Source organism: Scyliorhinus torazame, chromosome 5 (assembly GCF_047496885.1).
Source record: "Scyliorhinus torazame isolate Kashiwa2021f chromosome 5, sScyTor2.1, whole genome shotgun sequence".
Classification (NCBI taxonomy): Eukaryota; Metazoa; Chordata; class Chondrichthyes; order Carcharhiniformes; family Scyliorhinidae; genus Scyliorhinus; species Scyliorhinus torazame.
In genome coordinates, this window is record NC_092711.1 from 131427647 (window position 1) to 131452936 (window position 25290).

The 25290-nt window shown below is 45.6% G+C and overlaps 2 protein-coding genes across 2 annotated transcripts in view; one reads left to right on the top strand and one right to left on the bottom strand.

Moving 5' to 3' along the window:
• LOC140417917 (uncharacterized) overlaps positions 1-25290 on the top strand; it is a 177418-nt gene that overhangs the window by 31566 nt on the left and 120562 nt on the right. The gene's annotated exons all lie outside the window — the stretch shown is intronic.
• On the bottom strand, positions 13592-16953 carry LOC140419781 (BTB/POZ domain-containing protein 17-like). Its single transcript, XM_072503777.1, has one exon. The coding sequence runs from the start codon at positions 16520-16522 to the stop codon at positions 15593-15595; it is 930 nt and encodes a 309-aa protein (XP_072359878.1). The 5' UTR covers positions 16523-16953; the 3' UTR covers positions 13592-15592.

The following is a 25290-nucleotide window of genomic DNA, read 5'->3' on the forward strand; positions in this document are numbered from 1 at the left end:
GAGGTCCCCTGGTTGGCGGACAGGGTGCATTCTGCGCCGCGGGGAACGCCGGGTAAAACCTCCGCCATTGAGAGTCACCATTAATTTATCATCCCTTATTCGTTGTTGCAACTCGGGACAGTCCTTGTTCGAATGGTGATATTCTCTATCTGCCCAGTTGTTCCATGAGTTTCGTAAGACTTCTCACTGAGTTCAGCCAATGAGGGAGATCCGGGCTCAACCCCCGCCCGATTGGTTGGAGGAGCAGACGCTCCCGCACGGTGCTCCAGTCCCGCCTCCTCTTCCTATTGGCCGCGAGCGTCCGTCAATCACTCCCCGGGGGTTTTGATGCGGAGCATGCGCACTGCGGCAGCTGGACATGGATTTTCGTGCACATGCGCGGTGTCAAAGAGTTTGGAGCATGCGCAGTGTCATTGGCCTCGGCGCTTGTTTGTCCCGGAGAAGCGGAGTCAGCGCGAGGCGGCGGTGGGAGGATTTGGAAACACTTTGTGGATCCGCAAACCCTTCACCATTGGTAGCTCCTGGTTTGCAGCTGAGGGGCTTCTCCCTCCCTCCCGGGAACAGGCCCAGGTTAACGGGCACCATCCTGCTTCAGACACTGGAGGATGGTTCACATCAGAGGATGGGGAGGGGGACAAGAAATAAGAGCTTACACTTTGCACTCAAATCAATGAGGACTCTCATCTCTGGCAAGGAAGGAAACCCTGGCAGGTGGGTGGAGAGGATTCACAAACACCCGCTGGAGGCCCCAAACCCTCAATAAGACCCATTGGTTTTATTGTCAGTCTGCAGACAGGAGCTGGAGAACTGAACCCAGGCAGAGGAGAGGGAGGGAGAAAACTGGGAGTGGAGGGAATAAATGGTGAGATGGGTTTGGATTTCAGCCCAGGGAGGAGGGAGAGTTTGTGGGACGGGGATTTACAGCTTTGGGGGAACAAGAGAGGAAAAAATGTTCCAGAGAAACTAGAATTGTCTGTTCAGATTTTCTACTTTGGACTTACGGATGATTTTTCTAAACTTTTGCAGGACACAAGACAGGATTAACAGGCTGAAATGAGACATCACACCAAGATCTGATTGAGCCACGTGATTCATCAGGACCTGAATATCATTGGTCTTTGAAAGTGGAAGGAGAAATGTTCGGCTGTTCCATCTGTGAGAAAAGATTTCAAACATCAGTGAGACTAGGAAAGAATTGAGACACAGACATCCTGACTTTTCGCAGTAGGTTAACTGGAACAAGGCTTAACCAGTCACACAGCCTGAAAAGATATTGCTCCATTTCCATCAGGGATACACCATACTTGTGTTCTGTGTGTGGACGAGGCTTCAATTGATCATCCAATCTGGAGGGACACAAGGATACCAGCATCATGGCAAAACCATGGAAATGCGGGGACTGTGGGAAGGGATTCAGTTACCCATCTGAATTGGAAACTCATCGTCGCACTCACACTGGGGAGAGGCCGTTCACCTGCTCCGTGTGTGGGAAGGGATTCACTCAGTCATCCAGCCTCTACACACACCAGCATGTTCATACTGGTGAGAGGCCGTTTACTTGTCTTGAGTGTGGGATGGGATTTAATGCTTTATCAACACTCCGGACTCATCATCAGGTTCACTCTGACCAGAGACCATTTAAATGTTCTGACTGTGAGAAGAGCTTCAAAAGCAGAAAAGATCTACTGATACACCAACGCACTCACACTGGAGAGAGACCATTCATATGCAAAGTGTGTGGGAAGGGATTCACTCAGTCCTCCCACCTCCTGACACACCAACTTGTTCACACTGATCAGAGACCGTTTAAATGTTCTGACTGTGAGAAGACCTTTAAAAGTAAAAAGGATCTACTGAACCATGAACGTACTCACACTGGGGAGAGGCCATTCACCTGCTCCATGTGTTCGAAGGGATTCACTTGTTCATCTCACCTTTTGGCACACCAATTTGTTCACACGGATCAGAGACCTTTTGATTGTTCACAGTGTGAGAAAAAATTTAAAAGCAAAAAGGATCTTCTGAAACACAAACACATTCACACAGGAGAGAGGCCGTTCACCTGCCCTCTCTGTGGGAAGGGATTCACTCGGTTAGCCCACCTTCTGAGACACCATCGGGTTCACACTGGGGAGAGGCCGTTCACCTGCTCTGTGTGTTGGCAAGAATTCATTGATTCATCCGACCTTCTGATACACCAGCGAGTTCACACTGGGGAGAGACCGTACGTTTGCTCCGTGTGTGGCAACAGATTTACCCAGTCATCCCACCTGACCACGCACCAACTTGTTCACACTGATCATAAACCTTTTCAATGTTCTGACTGCGAGAAGAGATTTAAAAGTAAACAGAAGCTGTTGGCACACCAACGGGTTCACACTGGGGAGAGGCCATTCAACTGCTTTGCCTGTGGCAAGGGATTCGCTCAGTCCAACAACCTGCTCAGACACCAGCAAGTTCACATGCGACAGCAGGGGTTGGATTCTTCTGTTATTGTTACTGTTAATCACATCCAGGATTGAATGGTTTATGGATGCCTGTTTCCAGTGGGGCTCCACAATTTTCCGGTATATATCAATAATTTTGACTTAAATGTGGGGGCGTGATCAAGAAATTTGCAGATGGTAAACAATTGTGCGTGTGTTTGACAAGAAAGGACACCATGGACTGCAGGATGATCCCAAAGGACTGGTCAGAATAATAGCAAATGGAATTCAATCCGGAGCAGTACGAGATGGGAAAGCAAAGAGACAAGGCAATAGAGAATAAACAATGATGCTGAGAATTATAGAGGAACGGAGAGACCTTGCAGTGCATATCCACAGATACCTGAAGGTAGATCAGGTGGTCAAGGAGATATCTGGTCTAACCCTAGAATAGAAGAGATGGGAGATTATGCTCAAACTATTTACAATGCTTTATAAAACAGTTCTGAAGAGGATCATTTAGATCCGAAACGTTAACTCTGTTTCTCTCCAAAGATGCTGTCAGACCTGCTGAGTTTATCCAGCATTTTCTGTCTATATTGATAAAACGCAGATTAAGAGAACAACAAGATTACTGAGCACAGTTCAGGTTTGGTCACCATATTAATCAATTAGAAAGTAAAACTCTGTCAATTAAGTGGTAGAAAGCTGCAGCCAGTTTGCTAATTTCTCACATAATTACAATCTGTTCAACTTTCATAACCAGAGAATGAAGAAGATAATGCTGGGGGGGGGCGTGGCATGGTGGCATAGTGGTTAGCACTGTGCCTCACAGCGCCAGGGACTTGGGTTCGATTCCAGCCTCGGGTGACTGTTTGTGTGCAATTTGCAATTTCTCCTCGTGTCTGCGTAGGTTTCCTCACAGAGTCCAAAGATGTGTAGGTTATATTTTTAAAAGTAGCCCCGAGGTTACTGGGAGGGGGCGGGGGAAGTAGACCTCTTTCGGAGGGTTGGTGCAGACCACAATGGGCTGAATGGCCTCATTCTGCACCATCGAGATTCTATTCTAAGGGACAATAACCCAGAAGAAGCCTGAATTTTTTTGGTAAATTAAAATCTGACATCTGTAGATAATACGTATAACATTTCAGTTGACTCATTGTAAAGTGACTTCAGCACAATGATCGCTGTTGAGTCTTTATTTATTTTAATCTGAAATTGAATTTGATTAAGTCAGTTAACTTGTAAATAAAAGCATGATAGGACATCTTAGTTCCATGTAGTGCTGATCCAGTTACATGTGGAAACACCAGGATGCTTCTCGTATGCTGGTCAATCACATGAGCAGGAAGTGGCATCAGCTGTAGCAGCAGGAAGTAAAGGGCAATGGTCAAGAGGTGTTTTTGTGACTGGAAGATTGTTTCCAGTGGGGTTCTGGATGGCTCAGTCTCAGGTCCATTGCATTTTGTGGCAAATATCAACAATTTAGATATTGTTATGGACACATGGTCAGCTCTCGTCAGTTGCTAAATATTGGACCAGAGCCGCAACTTTTTAAAGTTTTCAGACGGTGTAGAAAGATCAATTAGTTCCAGGAGAGATAACATAAGAAATAGGGCTTGGTTATTTTATAAAACAAACTTGTATTAATACAAAATAAAAACAATATTTAAACTTTTAAACTTCAACACTAACAATATCAGATTATATGTAGTTAACTTTAACACACAAATTCCCATTAAACACCACTTTAAATGAACATTTCACTTACACAGGCAGGCAAGGGTGATATTTGTATTTATGAAGCAATGTTTCTTCTGTTAGGGAAGGTCTTTCAGAACCCTTTTCCAAAGTCTGCCTCGGTGGAAACTTTATGACCTCTCTCGGTCACTTTCCAAAGCCTTCTCTCTGTACCTGTTCAAAACAGGATTCTCTCTCTGAGCTCCGCCCTGCCCCTCAAACAAAGGTTCTCTCCTGGTTCTCCAGACTTAAACCCACCATTGTAATCTTGGCTGTTTGATGTATAAAGGAGCAGAGCCATGCTATTGGTATGTAACCAACCTCCCATTGACAGATAAAGAAGCCATTAAATTCTGTAATGGCCTAATGGCTGGTTAGACAGGAGTGTCACAAAGGACAATGGATCTGGAATATCTGTGTATTCCCACGAATGAGTTTAAATCAAATTGGGACAATGTAACTCAGGCCTGATATGAATTCAACCCTCCGACTCTGTTTTTCCCCCCCTATGTCTGTTTAACCCCTAAATTGCCTGCTACATCATCAATCCCATTTCTGGATCCAATTGCCTAGTATCTCATTTTGTAACAATATAAACCTTTAACATAGGGAACATGATGAAGACATTTGCAACTTTGGGGTTTACAGTGAGGACGAAAGCTGTAGACTGCAGGAATATATCAGTAGATCGATCAGGTGGGTAGAAAATTAACAAATGGAGATGAATCTGGAATAGTGTGAGGTAATAAATATATTTGGGGAGGGTAAACAAAGCAAAGGGAAAGAATATTACTCGTATGTTAGTGCAAAGTGTAGAGGAACAGAAGAAAATTGGAGTGTATGTCCACAGATCCCTGGTAGCTAGATCAGGTGGTTAAGAAGGAATGCAGGATACTTCCTTTGATTAATGGTGTAAAGGTCCTTGTTTATTCCTTTATTTGCCCTTTTATTTTGCCGTTATCATTTCTGATCCATGTATGATTAATGGTGATGTGTCTAAGTCAAGCAGAAGAGAGGAGTGAGGAATGCAGAAATTACAGGAGAGAACAGTCTACTTGTTTGTACAGGAGGCCTCCGACTTTTTGGCACCAGAGAGAGAGAAGGGTGGGACTTGGTTTGATTAATTGGCTGATGGCCAATGAATTGGCCAAAATGCTGTACTCTGCCTGGTAACAGGTGGTGATTGGATCCTATCCCAATATAATGAGTTTCAGAGTCCCAAGGAGCTCAGTTTGACTCCTGGAAGCAGGAAAACCATTACAGGCTGCAGACAAAAACCAGGACCCACTCTCCAGAAAGCTTGTGAGTGCTGTATTTCTGAAACTACAGAGATCTGAATGAATCTATGCTAACAAAAACCCCCGAATTGAAAGCAAAGCTTGAAGAGGAGTGAGAGGTGCTGGAAACCACCATCTGAAACAAAGACTCTTTTTCCCTTTTACATATGATTTTTTTTACCCATTTCTTCTCCTCTGTGTTTGTCTGTCATGTGTGTTGGGGGCACGTTAAAGTGGGAAATTAGGAATTAGATCATAGTTAACCAGTTGTATTTTCTGCATATTTCATTGTAGTTCATGTGATAAATAAACAATAATTGTATTTAAACTCACAAACCTGGTGTCTGTAATTATTGGGTAGCCAAGGGACAAAAACTTTGTGCATGTTTTTGAAGAATTATTGGTTAATTCTTGTTGTGACTCTGGGTCAAGTGGGGCTGGAATTGACCGCACCAGCCCAGGATGTCGTAACAAACCAAGGCACAGAGTACAACAGCGAGTAGTTCCAGCATTTCCTGATGATATATGGTGGAAGATTTGAGATGCAAACTCTGTTTCTCTCCCTAAAACTGATGCCAGACCAGCTGAGTGTTTCAAATTTATTTGGCACAGAAAGAGACCATTTGGCCCATCGTGTCTGCACCAGCTTTCTGAATGATTAATTCACCCCTCATCCCAGTCTCCTGCCTTCTTTCTGTAACCCTGCACATTCTTCCTTTTGAAATAACAGTGATTCCCTTTTGAATGTTTCAACAACAAAGAAAAGTACAGCACAGGAACAGGCCCTTCAGCCCTCCAAGCCCGTGCCGGCCATGCTGCCCGTCTAAACTAAAATCTTCTACACTTCCTGGGTCAGTATCCCTCTATTCCCATCCTATTCATGTATTTGTCAAGATGCCCCTTTAAAACGTCACTATCGTCCCTGCTTCCACCACCTCCTCCGGCAGCGAGTTCCAGACACCCACTACCCTCTGTGTAAAAAACTTGCCTCGTACATCTCCTCTAAACCTTGCCCCTCGCACCTTAAACCTATGCCCCCTAGTAATTGACCCCTCTACCCTGGGGAAAAGCCTCTGACTATCCACTCTGTCTATGCCCCTCATAATTTTGTAGACCTCTATCAGGTCACCCCTCAACCTCCGCATTTCCAGTGAGAACAAACCAAGTTTATTCAACCGCTCCTCATAGCTAATGCCCTCCATACCAGGCAACATCCTGGTAAATCTCAATTGAACCTCTCTCCACCACACTCTCAGGCAGTGAAATCCAGACCTTAACCATTCCTCACATCACTTTTGCTTCTTTTACGAATTGTATTAAATCTGTGCCCTCTCATTATCAACCTTTTCCTGAGTGTGAACATTTTCTCCCTATCCACTCTATCCAGAGCCATCATGATGCTGAATACCTGGATCAAATCTCCTCTCAGCCCTCTTCTTTCTGAGGAAAACAGTCTGAACTTCTCCAATCTATCTTCACAAATAAAGTTCCTCATCCCAGATACCATTCTCATGAGTCTTTTATTCACTCTCTCCAATGCCATCACATCCTTCCTAAAGTGTGATGTCCATGACTTTCCAGAATTTTCTGTTTTTATTACAAGAGGGAGGAGGTTATGCGAGAGCTGAATAAATGCCAGTTAGACCACATCCAGAATATTGTGTAGAGTAAAATCGCCATAGTCCCGAATGACCAATGTAGCCACTTAAAATGGCCAACTCCCAATTCAAAATGGCGAACGGCAAAGGCTGATGGGAAAGTCAGCCAACAAGCTGAGGGCAGCACGGTAGCCTTGTGGACAGCACAATTGCTTCACAGCTCCAGGGTCCCAGGTTCGATTCCGGCTTGGGTCACTGTCTGTGCGGAGTCTGCACGTCCTCCCCGTGTGTGCGTGGGTTTCCTCCGGGTGCTCCGGTTTCCTCCCACAGTCCAAAGATATGCAGGTTAGGTGGATTGGCCATGCTAAATTGCCCTTAGTGTCCAAAATTGCCCTTAGTGTTGGGTGGGGTTACTGGGTTATGGGGATAGGGTGGAGGTGTTGACTTTGGGTAGGGTGCTCTTTCCAAGAGCCGGTGCAGACTCGATGGGCTGAATGGTCTCCTTCTGCACTGTAAATTCTATGATAATCTATGATAAGCCAGCAGCTGCAGGTTGGCTGTGTATTTACCTCTGGAAAGGCCAGACAATATCGATACCGGCAGCCATCAGCATAACAAAACAACAGCCATACTAATGAGCAATCCCCGGGAACAATGAGCAACATTTAGACACACAAAGCAAAACCAGACTCTTCGGCGCCAGCAGGAGCCTACACAAAAGGAGGTGAACGAGCACCTCAAGACCGCCCATCGATCAGGGAACCGCTCCAGCATTGGAGAAAATCGAACCAAGCGATTGGGACAAAGTCCAATCACTTGGGACCAGGTACAGGGTCCGCCCCGAAGGCGGGAAGCCCCTGGGGACTATAAGAATTGAGCCCCAAGTTCAAATCGCTCTCTTCTTCTCCACCTCTTCGCTCTCTTCACGCTCTTCTTCCTGCCCGGGTCACCCAGCAACAACGAACCAACATTGACCGTGACCGAAGAAGTGAAGATCGAAATCGTAAGTCTTAAATCAACGCTTGCTATGAGATAGGCGCTCCTAGCTACCAATCCGTACCAACTTCGAATCCCGCAGACTCAGAACCCGAACAAAAGGCCATTTGTTTCCCTGACCTGGTGGGCCAGTCCAAAGTTAAGTATAGGCCTGTTAGTTGTAGAAGTAGCTTAGACATAGAATTTGTGCATGAGTAGCGATTACTGTGTATAATAAATGTGCTTTGATTTAACTCTTACTAAGCGGTGTATTGGATTATTGATCATTACTTGAACTTGAACCTCGTGGCGGTATCAGAAAGATACCTGGCGATTCGAGAGCAAAGGTAATAAAACAGAGCAATTGAACTAAGGCAAAGTTAGCAACACCATAGGCTGCTTTCCCCTTTGAGGGAGAGAGCTGACTAGTGGTGAATTAACCTGAGGATCATCACTCCTCAGGCAAGGGCCAAGGTTGAGAAGGCGGGGCCTTCGTGAATAACCTCAGCCGGTACGGGAATTGAACCCATGCTGTTAACCTCACTCTGCATCACAAACCAGTTGTCCAGCCAATTGAGCTAAAACGACCCCGGTACAGTCCTGGTCACCACATTACAGGAAGGGTGTGTTCACACCAGATCAGGTACAGAGGAGATTTACTAGGAATGTAGAGTTTCAACTATGATGAAAGATTGGAGAGATTGAGGCTGTTTCTGTGAAATAGAGGAGGCTGAAGGGACATCTGACCGAGGTGTATAAAATTATGAGGGGCATGGACAGAGTGGATAGGAAGGATCTATTCCCTTAGGTAGATTATAACCAGAGGGAGTAGATGTCAAGTAATTGAAGGATTAGTGGGGTTAGAGGAATAATGCTATGGTGGCACAGTGGTTAGCACTATTGCCTCACAGCGCCAGGGACCCGTGTTTGATTCTGACCTCAGGTGACTGCCTGTGTGGAGTTTACACATCCCGTGTCTGCGTGGGTTTCCTCCGGATGCTCCGGTTTCCTCCCATAGTGCAGGATAGGTGGGTTTGCCGTGATCAAATTGCCCCTTAATGTCCAAAGGTTAGGTAGGGTTTCAGGGTTAGGGCGGGTGATCTTTTGAAGGTTCAGTGCAGACTCGATGGTCCGCATGGCCTCCTTCGGCACTATAGGAATTCTATGATTCTTTCACCTGGAGAGTGGTGGAGATCTGGAATTCATTGTATGCAAGGGCAGGAGAGGCAGAAACCCTCATCTCCTTAAAAAAAAGGCACTTGAGATGCTGGAACACACGGAGCGACCGATCAAGAGCTGGAAAGTAGGATTAGGCTGGACAACTCTTTTCCAGATGGCACAACACGATGTACTGAATGGTCTCCTGCTGTTCAGTAAATGTTCTAAGTTTCAGCTCTGGCAGTTGGGGTTTCTTTCTGCTGATGTTAATAACACGTCAAACTAGGCCGTAGTGTAATATTCTGGATCAATGTAAAATCAGCTTTGAATTAAACAGATCGATGTAGATTTTTGTCTTTCCCATATATCAGTGACACAACTGATCTCAGACACACTAATCCGCGAGTGACTTCATAAATTCCTTTCCTAACAGCACTGTGGGTGTACTTCCAACTCATCTTTCGGATACCGGACCAGACCTCAGAGATACAGGTCAAGAACCTCCAATAATTTTGAAATTTGTAGAACTGCAAGGAAAGGAGTGATGACTCTGACCAACGGGTATCTTTTATGATAAAACTTTAATTCAAACACAGATTTAACCACATTAAGATCAAAGAAATAGCTTTCCAATTATCAAACAGTTCTTAAATAAAAGGCAAAACTTTAATTTACCATCTACACCTGCCACTAATTCCAATTAAGCAACCCAGTACAGTTCAAATGCCACTTATAAATAAAGTTAGCAATCAGGATTACGTGCTTATCTGTGCAGACACTTGGAGAGAGAGACCCTTTTCAGGAACTTCCTGAAAATCCTTCTGTCTTGTCAGACTCTTTTTCTCAACATCTGCCTTTGGCAAAACTGCAAAATACTGACTGACCTGGCTCCCCCCATTAATCACATTATCTGTATCCCACTAAGACGTCCCATCACCTGTTCAGCTGGGACTAAACACAACCCCTCATAATTTATCAATTTTCCAGGGAATGTCCAGCAATCAAAATCAATATCCCATTAGCCTGAACATACCACTCTGCCATTTTCCAGTTAGGCCTCGGAGAGGGAAGCCAATCTGGGGATATTATCTTTTCTTCTTGCCAGAGATGGCTTTCATTATCTGGGCATCCGGGAGGCCCATGATTGTCCATCACTCCACAGATTAAATTATGCTGGTCTGGTGAGCAGAGTGAGATCCGACTTGCAGAAGTGGGATAACCTCCCTCAGTCCTTGGCGGGCAGGATGCAGACTCTCCTCCCAAGGTTTTTATTTATTTTCCAGTGTCTCCCTATTTTTGTTCCTAAATCTTTTTTTGACAGGATTAAGAAGTTAGTGGCCTCCTTCATTTGGGCGGGGAAGACCCCAAGAATCCATAGGGCTTTCCTACGGAGGGACCGGCAGTCAGGGGGTCTAGCATTATCTAAGTTGCCCTTTTACTATTGGGTGGCCAACATTGATAAGAGTGGATGGGGGGAGCCGGGCTCTATATGGGGACAGATGAAGGTGAGCTCTTGTAGAGGCTCTAGTTTAAGGTCTTTGGCAATGGCCTCTCTCCCTTTCTCTCCCGTGAGGTGCTCTTCGAACCCGGTGGTGGTGTCCATTCTCAGGATATGGAGGCAATTTAGGCAGTATTATAAATTGGGCTCCATATCATTGCTGGCCCCATCAGTAACACCAAGTCCAGATGCAACGTTCAACGTGTGGGAGGGAAGGGGCTTTGGGAGTTTTGGGGATGTTTGTGGAGGAATGGTTTGTTAGTTTGGAGGAGCTCTCAATGAAGTTTCAACTTTCCAGGACGGACTCGTTCCATTAGCTCCAAATATGTGGTTTTGTCCGAAAGACTTTTCTGACATATCCCTTGGCTCCGCAACCCTCCTTGTCGAAAAGAATCCTATCGCTAGCAGGGTCTCGTGGTGGGTGGGGAGGCATTTCAGGTATCTATGGGCAAATCCTGTCTATGGAGGTAGCCCCACTGGATGGGGTGCGAGAAAAATGGGAGGGGAACTCGGATCTACTTTAGATGAGGATGTTTGGCGTGAGGCCCTTTGCAGGGTAAACTCCACAACCTGTGCACAAACTCAGTCAAATTCAGCTCAAGGTGGTACATAGGGCTCATCTTTTTGATACATAAAGTTTAGAGTACCCAATTAATTTTTTCCAATGGAGGGGCAATTTAGTGTGGCCAATCCACCTACCCAGCACATCTTTGGGTTGTGGGGGCGAAACCCACGCAGACACGGGAAGAATGTGCAAACTCCACACGGACAGTGACCTAGAGCCGGGATCGAACCTGGGACCATGGTGCCGTGAGGCAGCAGTGCTAACCACTGCACCACCGTGCTGCCCCCTTAGGGCTCATCTAACTAAGGCCAGGATGAGTGGTTTTCTTTTCGGGAGTGGAGAACAGGTGTGAGTGGTGTTCCCGAGGGCCGGCTAGCCACACTTATATGTTCTGGTCATGTCCCCAGATGATAAGTTTTTGGGTCTCCTTCTTTAGCACCGTGTCAGCAATTCCTAACATTGATCTGGAGCCCTGTCTTTTGGTGGCCATTTTCGGGGTATTGGACTTGCCAGAGGTGAAGGTGGATGTCCACGTCATTGTCTTATTGATAGCTGAGAGGCGGGTTCTGCTGGGATGGAGATCTCCTACTCCGCCCAGTGCCTCGCCCTGGTTGGGTGATTTCATGGAATTTTTACATCTGGAGAAGGGCAAGTACACTGCCAGGGGGTTGATTGAGGGGTCCTACCCGAGGTGGCAGCCATTCATTTCCTACTTTAAAGAACTAGTCATCGTCATCTGTTGGGGTGTGGCGGAGGGGGGGGGGGGGGGGGGGGCTAGTTCTTATTGTTGGGGAAAGGGTGTTTCTTTCTTGGGTGGATTTATATGGTTGGTTTAAGACATGCTGTGGTGGGGCTATAAAACCCAGGCCAGTGTATAACTAATGTAAACATAGATGTGGTCTGGCATAAAATAAGAAGACTTGAAAGTCTGAATGCGAGCGAATGAGAGTCTTTGCAGGTAATTAAGTCTTTACAGCTCCAGAAGGAGCGACTGATAATCACAGGTTAAAGAGGTATGAATTGTCTCAAGCGAGGACAATTGGTAGGACTTTGCAAACCCAGGCCAGATGGTGGGGGGTGACTGTAATGAGACATGAATCCAAGGTCCTGGTTGAGGCCGTACTCATGCTTGCGGAACTTGGCGAGAAGTTTCTGCTCGGCAATTCTGCATTGTTGCGCGTCCTGAAGGCCGGATTCATGTCTCATTACGTTCACCCCCCCTCCCCCGCCCCCCCCCTCCCCCTATCTGGCCTGGGCTTGTGAAATCCTACTAACTGTCCTAGCTTGAGACAATTCACACATCTTGAACCTGTGATTATCCCTCCCTCCAGTCGCTCCGTCTGGATCTGTAAAGACTTTATTCCTGCAAAGACTCGCATTCAAAGTATCGTCTTGCATCATTGACTTTGTTTATATATGTGGCTGTGGAACCCACCTCTTCACTCACCTGAGGAAGGAACTGTGCTCCGAAAGCTAGTGATTCTAAACAAACCTGTTGGACTTCAACCTGGTGTTGTAAGACTTCTTACTGTCTTACACCCCAGTCCCAACGCCGCCATCTCCAGATCATGGTGTAAATTAAACAGAGAAATTACTAATTCATATAAACTTAAAAGGTCCAAGTTTATTATCAGCAGAGACATGTTGCTCGAGGGCACAGTGGTTGTCTCACAGCATCAGGACCTAGGTTCAATTTTGGCCTTTGGTGACTGTGGAGTTTGCACGTTTCTCCCTGTGTCTGTGCGAGTTTCCTCCGGGTGCTCCGGTTCACTCCCACATTCGAAAAATGTGCAGGTGGATTGGCCATGCTAAATTGCCTCTTAGCGTCGAAACAAAATAATAATAATCGTTATTATTGTCACAAATGGGCTTACATTAACACTGCAATGAAGTTACTGTGAAAATCCCCTAGTCGCCACATTCCGGGAGAATTCAGAATGTCCAATTGACCTAACAGCACATCTTTCGGGACTTGTGGGAGGAAACCGGAGCACCCGGAGGAAACCCACGCACACACGGGGAGAATGTGCAGACTCCGCACAGACAGTGACCCAAGCCGGAAATCGAACCTGGGACCCTGTGAAGCATCAGTGCTGTCCACTGTGTTACTGTGCCACCCGTATGCAGGTTAGGTGGGGGATTGGGCTTAGGTGGAGTGCTCTTTTGGAGGGTCGGTGCAGACTCGATGAGCCAAATGGCTCCCTTCTGCACTGTAGGAATTGTATGATAAAAATGTTTGCAGATTATCTTAAATCTGTCCATGCTCTGCTTCTTGCGGGTTGGAACAGTTTCTCCCCAACCACTCTATGGGATCTCTTATTTAATCTTCTAATAAGAGTCGATAGCCCGGTTGATTGGAGGTGTCCAAAATACAACTTTATTGCTAATTATTCACTTGAATAAGAACGGAATCAAAACGTAGAAATGAAATATAAACAACACGTACAAGGGTCATGGTTAAACAAAAAGCATTAAACATAAAACCATAAAGAAATCACAAATCGATAATTCAAAAATTTAGGAAGGCAGAAATTCAGGAACAAAACCTCGCCCACGAGGTCCTACTTTTAAGAGAATCCTTTTCTATGGTATAATCCCTCATTTACTCTCATTGGCTTCTAATTCTCAGCTGAGACCTGATTTGTTCAAGATGTTTGTTACTTACAGCATGATTTATTAATCAACCATTGGCCATTACTTAAGATTTACTGTTGTCAGGGCAGCACAGTGGCGCAGTGGGTTAGCCCTGCTGCCTCACGGCGCCGAGGTCCCAGGTTCGATCCCGGCTCTGGGTCACTGTCCGTGTGGAGTTTGCACATTCTCCCCGTTTTTGCGTGGGTTTCGCCCCCACAACCCAAAGATGTGCAGGTTAGGTGGATTGAACACGCTAAATTGCCCTTAATTGGACTTGGGAGTCCTAGTACAGGATTCTCTAAAGGTAAACTTGCAGGTTGAGTCCGTAATTAAGAAAGCAAATGTAATGTTGTCATTTATCTCAAGAGGCTTGGAATATAAAAGCAGGGATGTACTTCTGAAGCTTCATAAAGCACTAGTTTTGCCCCATTTAGAATACTGTGGGCAATTTTGGGCCCCACACCTCAGGAAGGACATACTGGCACTGGAGCGGGTCCAGTGGAGATTCACACGGATGATCCCAGGAATGGTAGGCTTAACATACGATGAACGTCTGAGGATCCTGGGATTATATTCATTGGCGTTTAGGAGGTTGAGGGGAGATCCAATAGGAACTTACAAGATAATGAATGGCTTAGATAGGGTAGACGTAGGGAAGTTGTTTCCATTAGCAGGGGAGACTAGGACCCGGGGGCACAGCCTTAGAATAAAAGGGAGTCACTGAGGAGAAATTTCTTCAGCCAGAGAGTGGTGGGTCTGTGGAATTCATTGCCACAGAGGGCGGTGGAGGCCGGGACGTTGTGTGTCTTTAAGACAGAAGTTGATAAATTCTTGATTTATCGAGGAATTAAGGGCTATGGAGAGAGAGCGGGTAAATGGAGTTGAAATCAGCCATGATTGAATGGTGGAGTGGACTCGATGGGCCGAATGGCCTTACTTCCGCTCTTATGTCTTATGGTCTTAATTGGAAAAAATTAATTGGGCACACTAAATTTATTCAAAAAAAAGATTTACTGATGCCTAGCAAAGTTAGTCCAGGGCAGCCTCATAAGTATAAGTTTCCAACGCCACTGCTGGACAGACCTTAATGTAACTAATTAATTGATGTATTTTTATTATCAAGTGCACTGAATGCAATAGTCTTTTCATTTGATGAAACATTCCCTGATACATAAGTGAGTCATTGGTTGAAACAATGTCTGTATTTCTGCAGACATGACCCTAAAGTTCAATCGTTTATTCATTGTCTGAAATAATGACTATCTTTTAGCAGCCATGGCCTTTTGAATAATTCTATTTGATAGCGATGTACTCAATCAGTACCTAAAGACGTCAAATAAAACAATAACCTATCACACGGGCAGGTTGTTTCCACTGGCGGGTGAAAGAACTAGGGGGCATAGCCTCAAAATAAGGGGAAGTAGATTTAGGACTGAGTTTAGGAGGAACTTCTTCACCCAAAGGGCTGTGAATCTATGGAATTCCTTGCCCAGTGAAGCAGTTGAGGCTCCTTCATTAAATGTTTTTAAGATAAAGATAGATCGTTTTTTGAAGAATAAAAGGGATTAAGGGTTATGGTGTTCGGGCCGGAGGTGGAGCTGAGTCCACAAAAGATCAGCCATGATCTCATTGAATGGTGGAGCAGGCTCGAGGGGCCAGATGGCCTACTCCTGCTCCTAGTTCTTATGTTCATGACTTCAAATGAATTTCACCTTCATCACCTAACATTTCTCCCAGATGGTCTCTCCGATGAGGTGCAGTTTCATTGTGTCATTGCTGATGTACTTGTCCCGCTCCAACAAGGGGATTAGATCTTTAATCTCGGCGTTCCCCGAGTGTGGGACCTCAAGGGTCTTCACATCACCCACAAACCACACACTATTGTCACATCGATAAAGCAGAATGCTCAGTTTGTGAGAATGTGTTTTGCCAGCCGGATCACAGTTGTTCACCGAGACAGAGAGAGTTGAAAAGTCATTGTCTTGACAAACCTCATCAAAACCCATGCGATAGAGATAATTGTTCCTTAGCCGCTTGGTTGAGATACTTTGACCTTTTGGGAAAAAGGTAACATGCCATTGAGTCGTCAGTTTGAAATGGGTGGTTGAGAACGGTGTCGCCATCGAAATTTTACTCATTTGCTGATATCCTGTGATGTCCCAGAGGTGGCTAAAACGTCCTGACGTATATAGTCTCATGGTAAATGGGATGGTGGTGATATCATGGCGTTGGCTGATGGCATCCATGGGCAAAAGATGCACTTGGTAGACCAGCAAGCCCTCCCGGTGCAGGTAGGTAGAGATTGCCTCGGATCGGCACCCTGGGGCTTGGAGATCAAACAGTTTCTCTGTGGGCATCATAGGGTAGTGAATGTGTTGCAGCATTTCCTCAGTATGGGCAGGATGCCAACTCACCAGGGCTTGGAAAAGGACCACTTCATCTTCCACCACCAGGTCAGATCTTTGGAGGAGAGCAGAGAGTTGGTGAGGTTCCATCGATGTCCAGTCTGGGGACTTTATGATGGTGCCAGTGTTCCAGGTGATAAGCCGGAGGCATTTCTCTTCCAGTTGGGTCAGGCCAGTCAGCTTGGCATATCTCTGCCATGTGATGGCGCGGTTGGAGGAGCCCGTGGCAGCCACATTGGTCAACATCAACTACTGGCAGCTTTCTCTCAGCTCCTGGACCTTGTACTTTTCTGACAGAAGGTGAAGGGGAAGCACATTCACGGTGCTGAGGGTGACACTCCCATTCTAGAGATACCTCAGGAAATGCTGGAAGTGATCCAGGCACTCCTCTTCCTCAGTGAGGTGGACAGTCTGGTCTTTAACATCCGACCAAAGCTCAGGGTCCTGAAGACGTCGCTGGTCTGGTGATCGAGACTCTCCAATGGCCCAGTGACATCCATCATCTGTCAGTGAAGTTCAACAATAACTAAATAGGGGGAAGGGGAAAATGAGCCGGGATAATGGATACCAATGGAGAGCAGAATGTGACTAATGGATCCCCTCATCCCAGCTTTCAGCCAGGGATCTGTACTGGGGTTTCAGATTGGATTGGATTTGTTTATTGTCACGTGTACCGATGTACAGTGAAAAGTATTTTTCTGCGTGCAGCTCAAACAGATAATTTAGTACATGAAAAGAAAATATGTAATAGGGCAACACAAGTACACAATGTAAATACATAGACATCAGCATCGGGTGAAGTGTACAGGGGCGTAGTATTAATCAGATCAGTCCATAAGAGGGTCATCTAGGAGTCTGGTAACAGCGGGGACATTTTTGAATTTGTTAGTGCGTGTTAAGACTTTTGTATCTCCTGCCCGTTGGAAGAAGTTGGAAGAGCGAGTAAGCTGGGTCGGAGGGGTCTTTGATCATACTGCCCGCTTTCCCCAGGCAGCGGGAGGTGTAGATAGAGTCAATGCATGGGAGGTGGGTTCATGTGATGAACTGGGCGGTGTTCACGACTCTCTGAAGTTTCTTGCGGTCTTGGGCCGAGCAGTTGCCATACCAGGCTGTGATGCAGCCAGATAGAACAAAGAACAAAGAAAATTACAGCACAGGAACAGGCTCTTCGACCCTCCCAGCCTGCGCCGATCCAGATCCTTTATCTAAACCTGTCACCTATTTTCCAAGGGTCTACTTCCCTCTGTTCCCCGCCCGTTCATATATCTGTCTAGATGCATCTTAAATGATGCTATTGTGCCCACCTCTACCACCTCCGCTAGCAAAGCGTTCCAGGCACCCACCACCCTGTGCGTAAAAAGCTTTCCACGCACATCTCCCTTAAACTTTCCCCCTCTCACCTTGAAATCGTGACCCCCTTGTAATTGACACCCCCACTCTTGGAAAAAGCTTGTTGCTATCCACCCTGTCCATACCTCTCATAGTTTTGTAGACCTCAATCAGGTCCCCCCTCAACCTCCGTCTTTCCAACGAAAACAATCCTAATCTACTCAACCTTTCTTCATAGCTAGCACCCTTCATACCAGGCAACATCCTGGTGAACCTCCTCTGCACCCTCTCTAAAGCATCCACATCCTTCTGGTAATGTGGCGACCAGAACTGCATGCAGTATTCCAAATGTGGCCTAACCAATGCTAACTGTAATATGACCTGCCGACTCTTGTACTCAATACCCCGTCTGATGAAGGCAAGCATGCCGTATGCCTTCTTGACCACTCTATCGACCTGCGTTGCCACCTTCAGGGTGGACCTGAACTCCCAGATCTCTCTGTACATCAATTTTCCCCAGGACTCTTCCATTGACCATATAGTCCACTCTTGAATTAGATCTTCCAAAATGCATCACCTCGCATTTGCCTGGATTGAACTCCATCTGCCATTTCTCTGCCAAACTCTCCAATCTATTTATATTTTGCTGTATTCTCTGACAGTCCTCCTTGCTATCTGCAACTCCACCAATCTTAGTATCATCTGCAAACTTGCTAATCAGGCCACCTGTACCTTCGTCCAGATCATTTATGTATATCACAAACAACAGTGGTCCGAGCACGGATCCCTGTGGAACACCACTAGGCACCTTTCTCCATTTTGAGACACTCCCTTCTACCACTACTCTCTGCCTCCTGTTGCCCAGCCAGTTCTTTATCCATCTAGCTAGTACACCCTGAACCCCATACGACTTCACTTTTTCCATCAACCTGCCATGGGAAACTTTATCAAACGCCTTAATGAAGTCCATGTATATGACATCTACAGCCCTTCCCTCATCAATTAACGTTGTCACTTCCTCAAAGAATTCTATTAGGTTTGTAAGACATGACCGTCCCTGCACAAAACCATGCTGCCTATCACTGATAAGTCTATTTTCTTCCAAATGTGAATAGATCCTATCCCTCAGTATCTTCTCCAACAGTTTGCCTACCACTGACGTCAAGCTCACAGGTCTATGATTCCCTGGATTATCCCTTCTACCCTCCTTAAACAAAGGGACAACATTAGCAATTCTCCAGTCCTCCGGGACCTCACCCGTGCTCAAGGATGCTGCAAAGATATCTGTTAAGGCCCCAGCTATTTCTTCCCTCGCTTCCCCCAGTAACCTGGGATAGATCCCATCCGGACCTGGAGACTTGTCCACCTTAATGCCTTTTAGAATACCCAAAACGTCCCCCTTCCTTATGCCGACTTGACCTAGAGTATTTAAACATCCATCCTTAGCCTCAACATCCGTTATGTCCCTCTCCTTGGTGAATACCGATGCAAAGTACTCATTAAGAATCTCACCCATTTCCTCTGACTCCACACATAAATTCCCTCTTTTGTCTTTGAGTGGGCCAATCCTTTCTCTAGTTACCCTCTTGCTCCTTATATATGAATAAAAGGCTTTGGGATTTTCCTTAACCCTGTTAGCCAAAGATATTTCATGACCCCTTTTAGCCCTCTTTATTGCGCGTTTGAGATTTGTCCTACTTTCCCGATATTCCTCCAAAGCTTCATCAGATTTAAGTCGCCTAAGCTTCCTTTTTCATCTTAGCTAGTCTCACAATTCCACGTGTCATCCATGGTTCCCTAATCTTGCCATTTCTATCCCTCATTTTCACAAGGACATGTCTGTCCTGCACTCTAATCAACCTTTCCTTAAAAGACTCCCACATTTCAAATGTGGATTTACCCTTAAAGAGCTGCTCCCAATCCACATTCCCTAGCTCCTGCCAAATTTTGTTATACTTGGCCTTTCCCCAATTTAGCACTCTTCCTTTAGGACCACTCTCGTCTTTGTCCATGAGTATTCTAAAACTTACGGAATTGTGATCGCTATTCCCAAAGTAATCACTGACTGAAACTTCAACCACCTGGCCGGGATCATTCCCCAATACCAGGTCCAGTATGGCCCCTTCCCGAGTTGGACTATTTACATACTGCTCTAAAAAAACTCTGCTGGATGCTCCTTACAAATTCTGCTCCATCTACGCCTCCAACACTACATGAGTCCCATTCAATGCTGGGGAAGTTAAAATCTCCCATCATGACCACCCTATTGCTCCTACATTTTTCTATAATCTGGCTACATATTTGTACCTCTACTTCACGCTCGCTTTTGGGAGGCCTGTAGTAAAGTCCCAACAATGTTACTGCACCCTTCCTGCTTTCTATGGTGCATCTGTAAAAATTGGTAAGAGTCAATGTGAACATGCCAAATTTACTTAGTATCCTGAGGAAGTATAGGCGCTGTTGTGCTTTGTTGATTGTAGAGTCATCGTGGGTGGACCAGGACAGATTTTTGGTGATGTGCACACCTAGGAATTTGAAGCTGTCAACCATCTCCACCTCGGCCCCGTTGATGCAGACAGGGGTGTGCACAATACTTTGCTTCCTCAAGTCAAAGACCAGCTCTTTAGTTTTGCTGGCATTAAGGGAGAGATTGTTGCCAATACACACTCCACTAGATTCTCTATCTCCCTCCTCAGGAGGGAGTTTGAGATCCGGCCCACTACGGTTGTGTCGTCAGCAAACTTGTAGATGGAGTTGGAGTCAAATTTTGCCACAGTCATGGGTGTGTACAGGGAGTAGAGTAGGGAGCTAAGTACGCAGTCTTGCAGGGCCCTGGTATTGAGGACCATCGTGGAGGAGGTGTTGTTGTTCATCCTTACTGATTATGGTTAATGGGTCAGAACGTCGAGGATCCAGTTGCAGAGTGAGGCACCAAGTCCTAGGTTTTGAAGCTTTGGTATGAGCTTGGTGTTGGATTATGGTGTTGAAGGTGGAGCTGTAGTCAATAAATAGGAGTCTGACGTAGGAGTCCTTGTTGTCGAGATGCTCCAGGGATGAGTGTAGGGCCTGGGAGATGGAGTCTGCTGTGAACTGGTTGTGGTGCTTTGCGAATTGCAGTGGATCTAGGCGTTCTGGGAGTGTGGAGATGATGTGCCTCATGACTATTTATTAACAAGTTGGGTGAAAGACTAAACGAGCCGTAGAGTTAGGTTTTCTGATGACACTAAGAGGTGGTAAAATAAATAATCTAGATGGGGTCAGAAGATTGAAGAAAGTTACAAAGGGGCACTGCGACAGGTTAAGTGATTGGACCAAACTTTAGGAGACGGAACTCCAATCTGAATGGTGGGAAGCTTGGAGTGGTTGAGCAGAAAAATGTAAGGATTCAAATCTACTTAACAGACAGAAAAATAACTTGAAAGATGACGTATTATTGGCCTTTACCTGGAGGCAGCTGGAATACAAATGGTTTTACCTTGTGCTTCGGTAATAGAGGTCAGAGTTTTATGTTGCTCGGATGGGCGGCTGCCTGGAAGTGTTTACAATTGTGTTTGAATATGCTGCTTATAAACACACTGAATAGTTACCCTATCGCTATTTATTTTTCACAGGTCAGCAGCTCCGTGCGAAAGCTCTGCAGCGGTTGTTCTCCCTGAGGGAGCACATGCGAAGTGCCAGCCCTCTCCCTCAGTACCCACCCTCACCGGCAGCGCATTCGGCTGCCCATTAGTTGGCCAGGTCGCTTCTGGAAGTGTGTTTTGTGCCTGACCCATAAAAAAAATCTGGTCCCGCTCCCTCTGGCGGACTCCTTAAAAAATTGACTCATGGAGTGTGGTCATTGCTCACTGGACCAGTATTTATTGAAATGAGTTGCTCAGGCATTTAAGAGTCGACCGCATGTGGGCCAAGCCAGGTAAGGGTGGCAGATTTCCTTTGAGAAAGGACATCAATGAACCAAACATAGAAACATGGAAAACAGGAGCAGGAGGAGGCCATTCGGTCCTTCAAGTCTGCTCTGCCATCCATTACAATCATGGCTGATCATCCAACTCCGTAACCCGTTCCCCGTGTTCCACCCATAGCCTTGGATCCCCTTAACCCGCAAGAGCTACATCTAACTCCTTCTTGAACACACACAATGTTTTGGCCTCAACTTCTTCCTGTGGTAGCGAATTCCACAGGCTTGCCATACTCTGGGTGAAGAAATGTCTCCTCAATTGTCCAAAATGGTCTACTCTGTATCCTTAGACTGTGACCCCTGGTTCTGGACTCCCCCACCATTGGCAACATCCTTCCTGCACTGACCATGTCTAAGAACATAAGATATAGGGGCAGAATTAGGCTATTTGCCCATCGGGTCTTCTCCGCCATTCGATCATGGCTGATATGTTTCTCATTCACATTTTCCTGCCTTCTCCTCGTATTCCCTGATCCTCTTATTAATCAAGAACTTATCTATCTCTGTCTCAAAGACACACAGTGCCGTGGCCTCCATAGCCTTCTTCAAAGAACAAAGAAAAGTACAGCACAGGAACAGGCACTTCAGCCCTCCAAGCCAGTGCCGACCATGCTGCCCAACTAAACTACAATCTTCTACACTTCCTGGGTCCGTATCCCTCTATTCCCATCCTATTCATGTATTTGTCAAGATGCCCCTTAAATGTCACTATCGTCCCTGCTTCCACCACCTCCTCCGGCAGCGAGTTCCAGGCACCCACTACCCTCTGTGTAAAAAACTTGCCTCGTACATCTACTCTAAACCTTGCCCCTCGCACCTTAAACCTATGCCCCCTAGTAATTGACCCCTCTACCCTGGGGAAAAGCCTCCGACTATCCACTCTGTCTATATCCCTCATAATTTTGGAGACCTCTATCAGGTCGCCCCTCAACCTCCGTCGTTCCAGTGAGAACAAACCAAGTTTATTCAACCGCTCCTCATAGCTAATGCCCTCCATACCAGGCAACATTCTGGTAAATCTCTTCTGCACCCTCTCTAAAGCCTCCACATCCTTCTGGTAGTGTGGCGACCAGAATTGAACACTATACTCCAAGTGTGGCTTAACTAAGGTTCTATACAGCTGCAACATGACTTGCCAATTCTTATACTCAATGCCCCGGTCAATGAAGGCAAGCATGCCGTATGCCTTCTTGACTACCTTCTCCACCTGTGTTGCCCCTTTCAGTAACCTGTGGACCTGTACACCTAGATCTCTCTGACTTTCAATACACTTGAGGGTTCTACCATTCACTGTATATTCCCTACCTGCATTAGACCTTCCAAAATGCATTACCTCACATTTGTCCGGATTAAACTCCATCTGCCATCTCTCCGCCCAAGTCTCCAAACTATCTAAATCCTGCTGTATCCTCTGACAATCCTCATCGCTATTCGCAGTTCCATCAACCTTTGTGTCGTCTGCAAACTTACTAATCAGACCAGTTACATTTTCCTCCAAATCATTTATATAAACTACGAACAGCAAAGGTCCCAGCACTGATCCCTGCGGAACACCACTAGTCACAGCCCTCCAATTAGAAAAGCACCCTTCCATTGCTACTCGCTGCCTCTATGACCTAGCCAGTTCTGTATCCACCTTGCCAGCTCACCCCTAATCTCGTGTGACTTCACCTTTTGTACCAATCTACCATGAGGGATCTTGTCAAAGGCCTTACTGAAGTCCATATAGACAACATCCACTGCCCTACCTGCATCAATCATCTTTCTGACCTCTTCAAAAAACTCTATCAAGCTAGTGAGACATGACCTCCCCTTCACAAAACCATGCTGCCTCTCACTAATACGTCCATTCGCTTCCAAATGGGAGTAGATCCTGTCTCAAAGAATTCTCTCCAGTAATTTCCCTACCACTGACGTATGGCTCATCGGCCTGTAGTTCCCTGGATTATCCTTGCTACCCTTCTTAAACAAAGGAACAACATTGACTATTCTCCTTTCCTCCGGGACATCACCTGAAGACAGTGAGGATCCAAAGATTTCTGTCAAGGCCTCAGCAATTTCCTCTCTAGCCTCCTTCAGTATTCTGGGGTAGACCCCATCAGGCCTTGGGGACTGAGTTCCACAGACTCACCACTCTCTGGTTGAGGAAATTCCTCAATATCTCAGTTTTCAAGGATCGTCCCTTCAGTCTAAGGCTGTGCCATTGGGTTCTACTCTCTCCTACTCATGGAGACATCTTCTTCATGCCCACTATCTAGTTTCAGTAAGATCTCCCCTCATCCTTCTAAACGCCATTGAGTACGGACCCAGAGTCTAGTCTTGTTAGAATTTATAGGTTTCTATGAGGTGCCCCATCATTATTCTGAACTGCAGTGAATATAATCCAAAGCGACTAAATATCTCCTCATACATCAGTCCCGCTATCCCAGGAATCAGACTCGAGAGCAAGAACATCCTTCCTCAGATGAGACCAAACAGCACACAATATTCCAGGTGTGGCCTCACCAAGGTCCTGTAGAATTAGACAACCCTGCTTCTGTCCTCGAATCCTCTCACTGTGAAGGCCAGCATACCATTTGCCTTCTTTATCACCTGTTGTACCTGCATGCTTACCTTCAACAACTGGTGTTCGGGGACACCAGGACTCGTTACATATTCTTCTCTTAATTTATAGCCATTCAGATAATAATCTACCTTCTTGTTTTTGCCACCAAAGTGGATAACTTCACATTTATCCACAATATACTGCATTTGCCATGCATTTGCCCACTCACTCAGCTTGTCCAAATCACACTGAAGCACCTCTGCATCCTCCTCACAGCTCACCCGCCCCCCCCCCCCCCCCCAGCTTTGTGTCATCTGCAAATTTAGAGATATTACATTTAGTTCCCAAATCAAAATCATGAATATTTCTTGTGAATAGCTGAGGTCCTAGCACCGATCCCTGCGGTACCCAACTAGAAAAATGACGCATTTATTTCTAATCTATTTGGAAGACCTGTTTATTCCTACTCTTTGTTTCCTGTCTGCCAACCAGTTTTCTATCCATCTCAATACACTACCTCCAATTCCATCCGTTTTAATCTTACACGCGAATCTCTTTTGTGGGTCTTAAGCTTTCTGGAACTCCAAATAAACCACACCTACTGGCTCATCAACTCTACTTGAAGAATTCCAATAATTTATCAATGATTTGCCTTTTATAAATCCATGCTGACTGTCTAATTCTGCCACGATTTCGAAGTTCTCTGCTATAACGTCTTTGATAATGGATTCTAGAATTTCCCCCACTAATGGATTCTAGAATTTCCCCCACTGCCGACGCCAGGCTGACTGGTCTATCTCTAACCCCCCCCTTATAAATAGTGGGGTTACATTATCAACCCTCCAATCTGCAGGAACAGAGTTTATAGAATCCTAGAAGATGACCACCAATGCATCCAATATTTCTTTTTTTTTATACTTTATTGAAAATTTTTGGTCAACCAACACAGTACATTGTGCATCCTTTACACAATATTATAACAACACAAATAGCAATGACCTATTTTATAAACAAAAAATGAATAAATAATAAATAATAAAAATGAAAACTAACCCTAATTGGCAACTGCCTTATCACAAGTAACACTCTCCAAAAATATAATTTAACAGTCCAATATATAATTATCTGTAGCAACGACCTATACATATTATACAGTATATATTAACAACCCTGAGAGTCCTT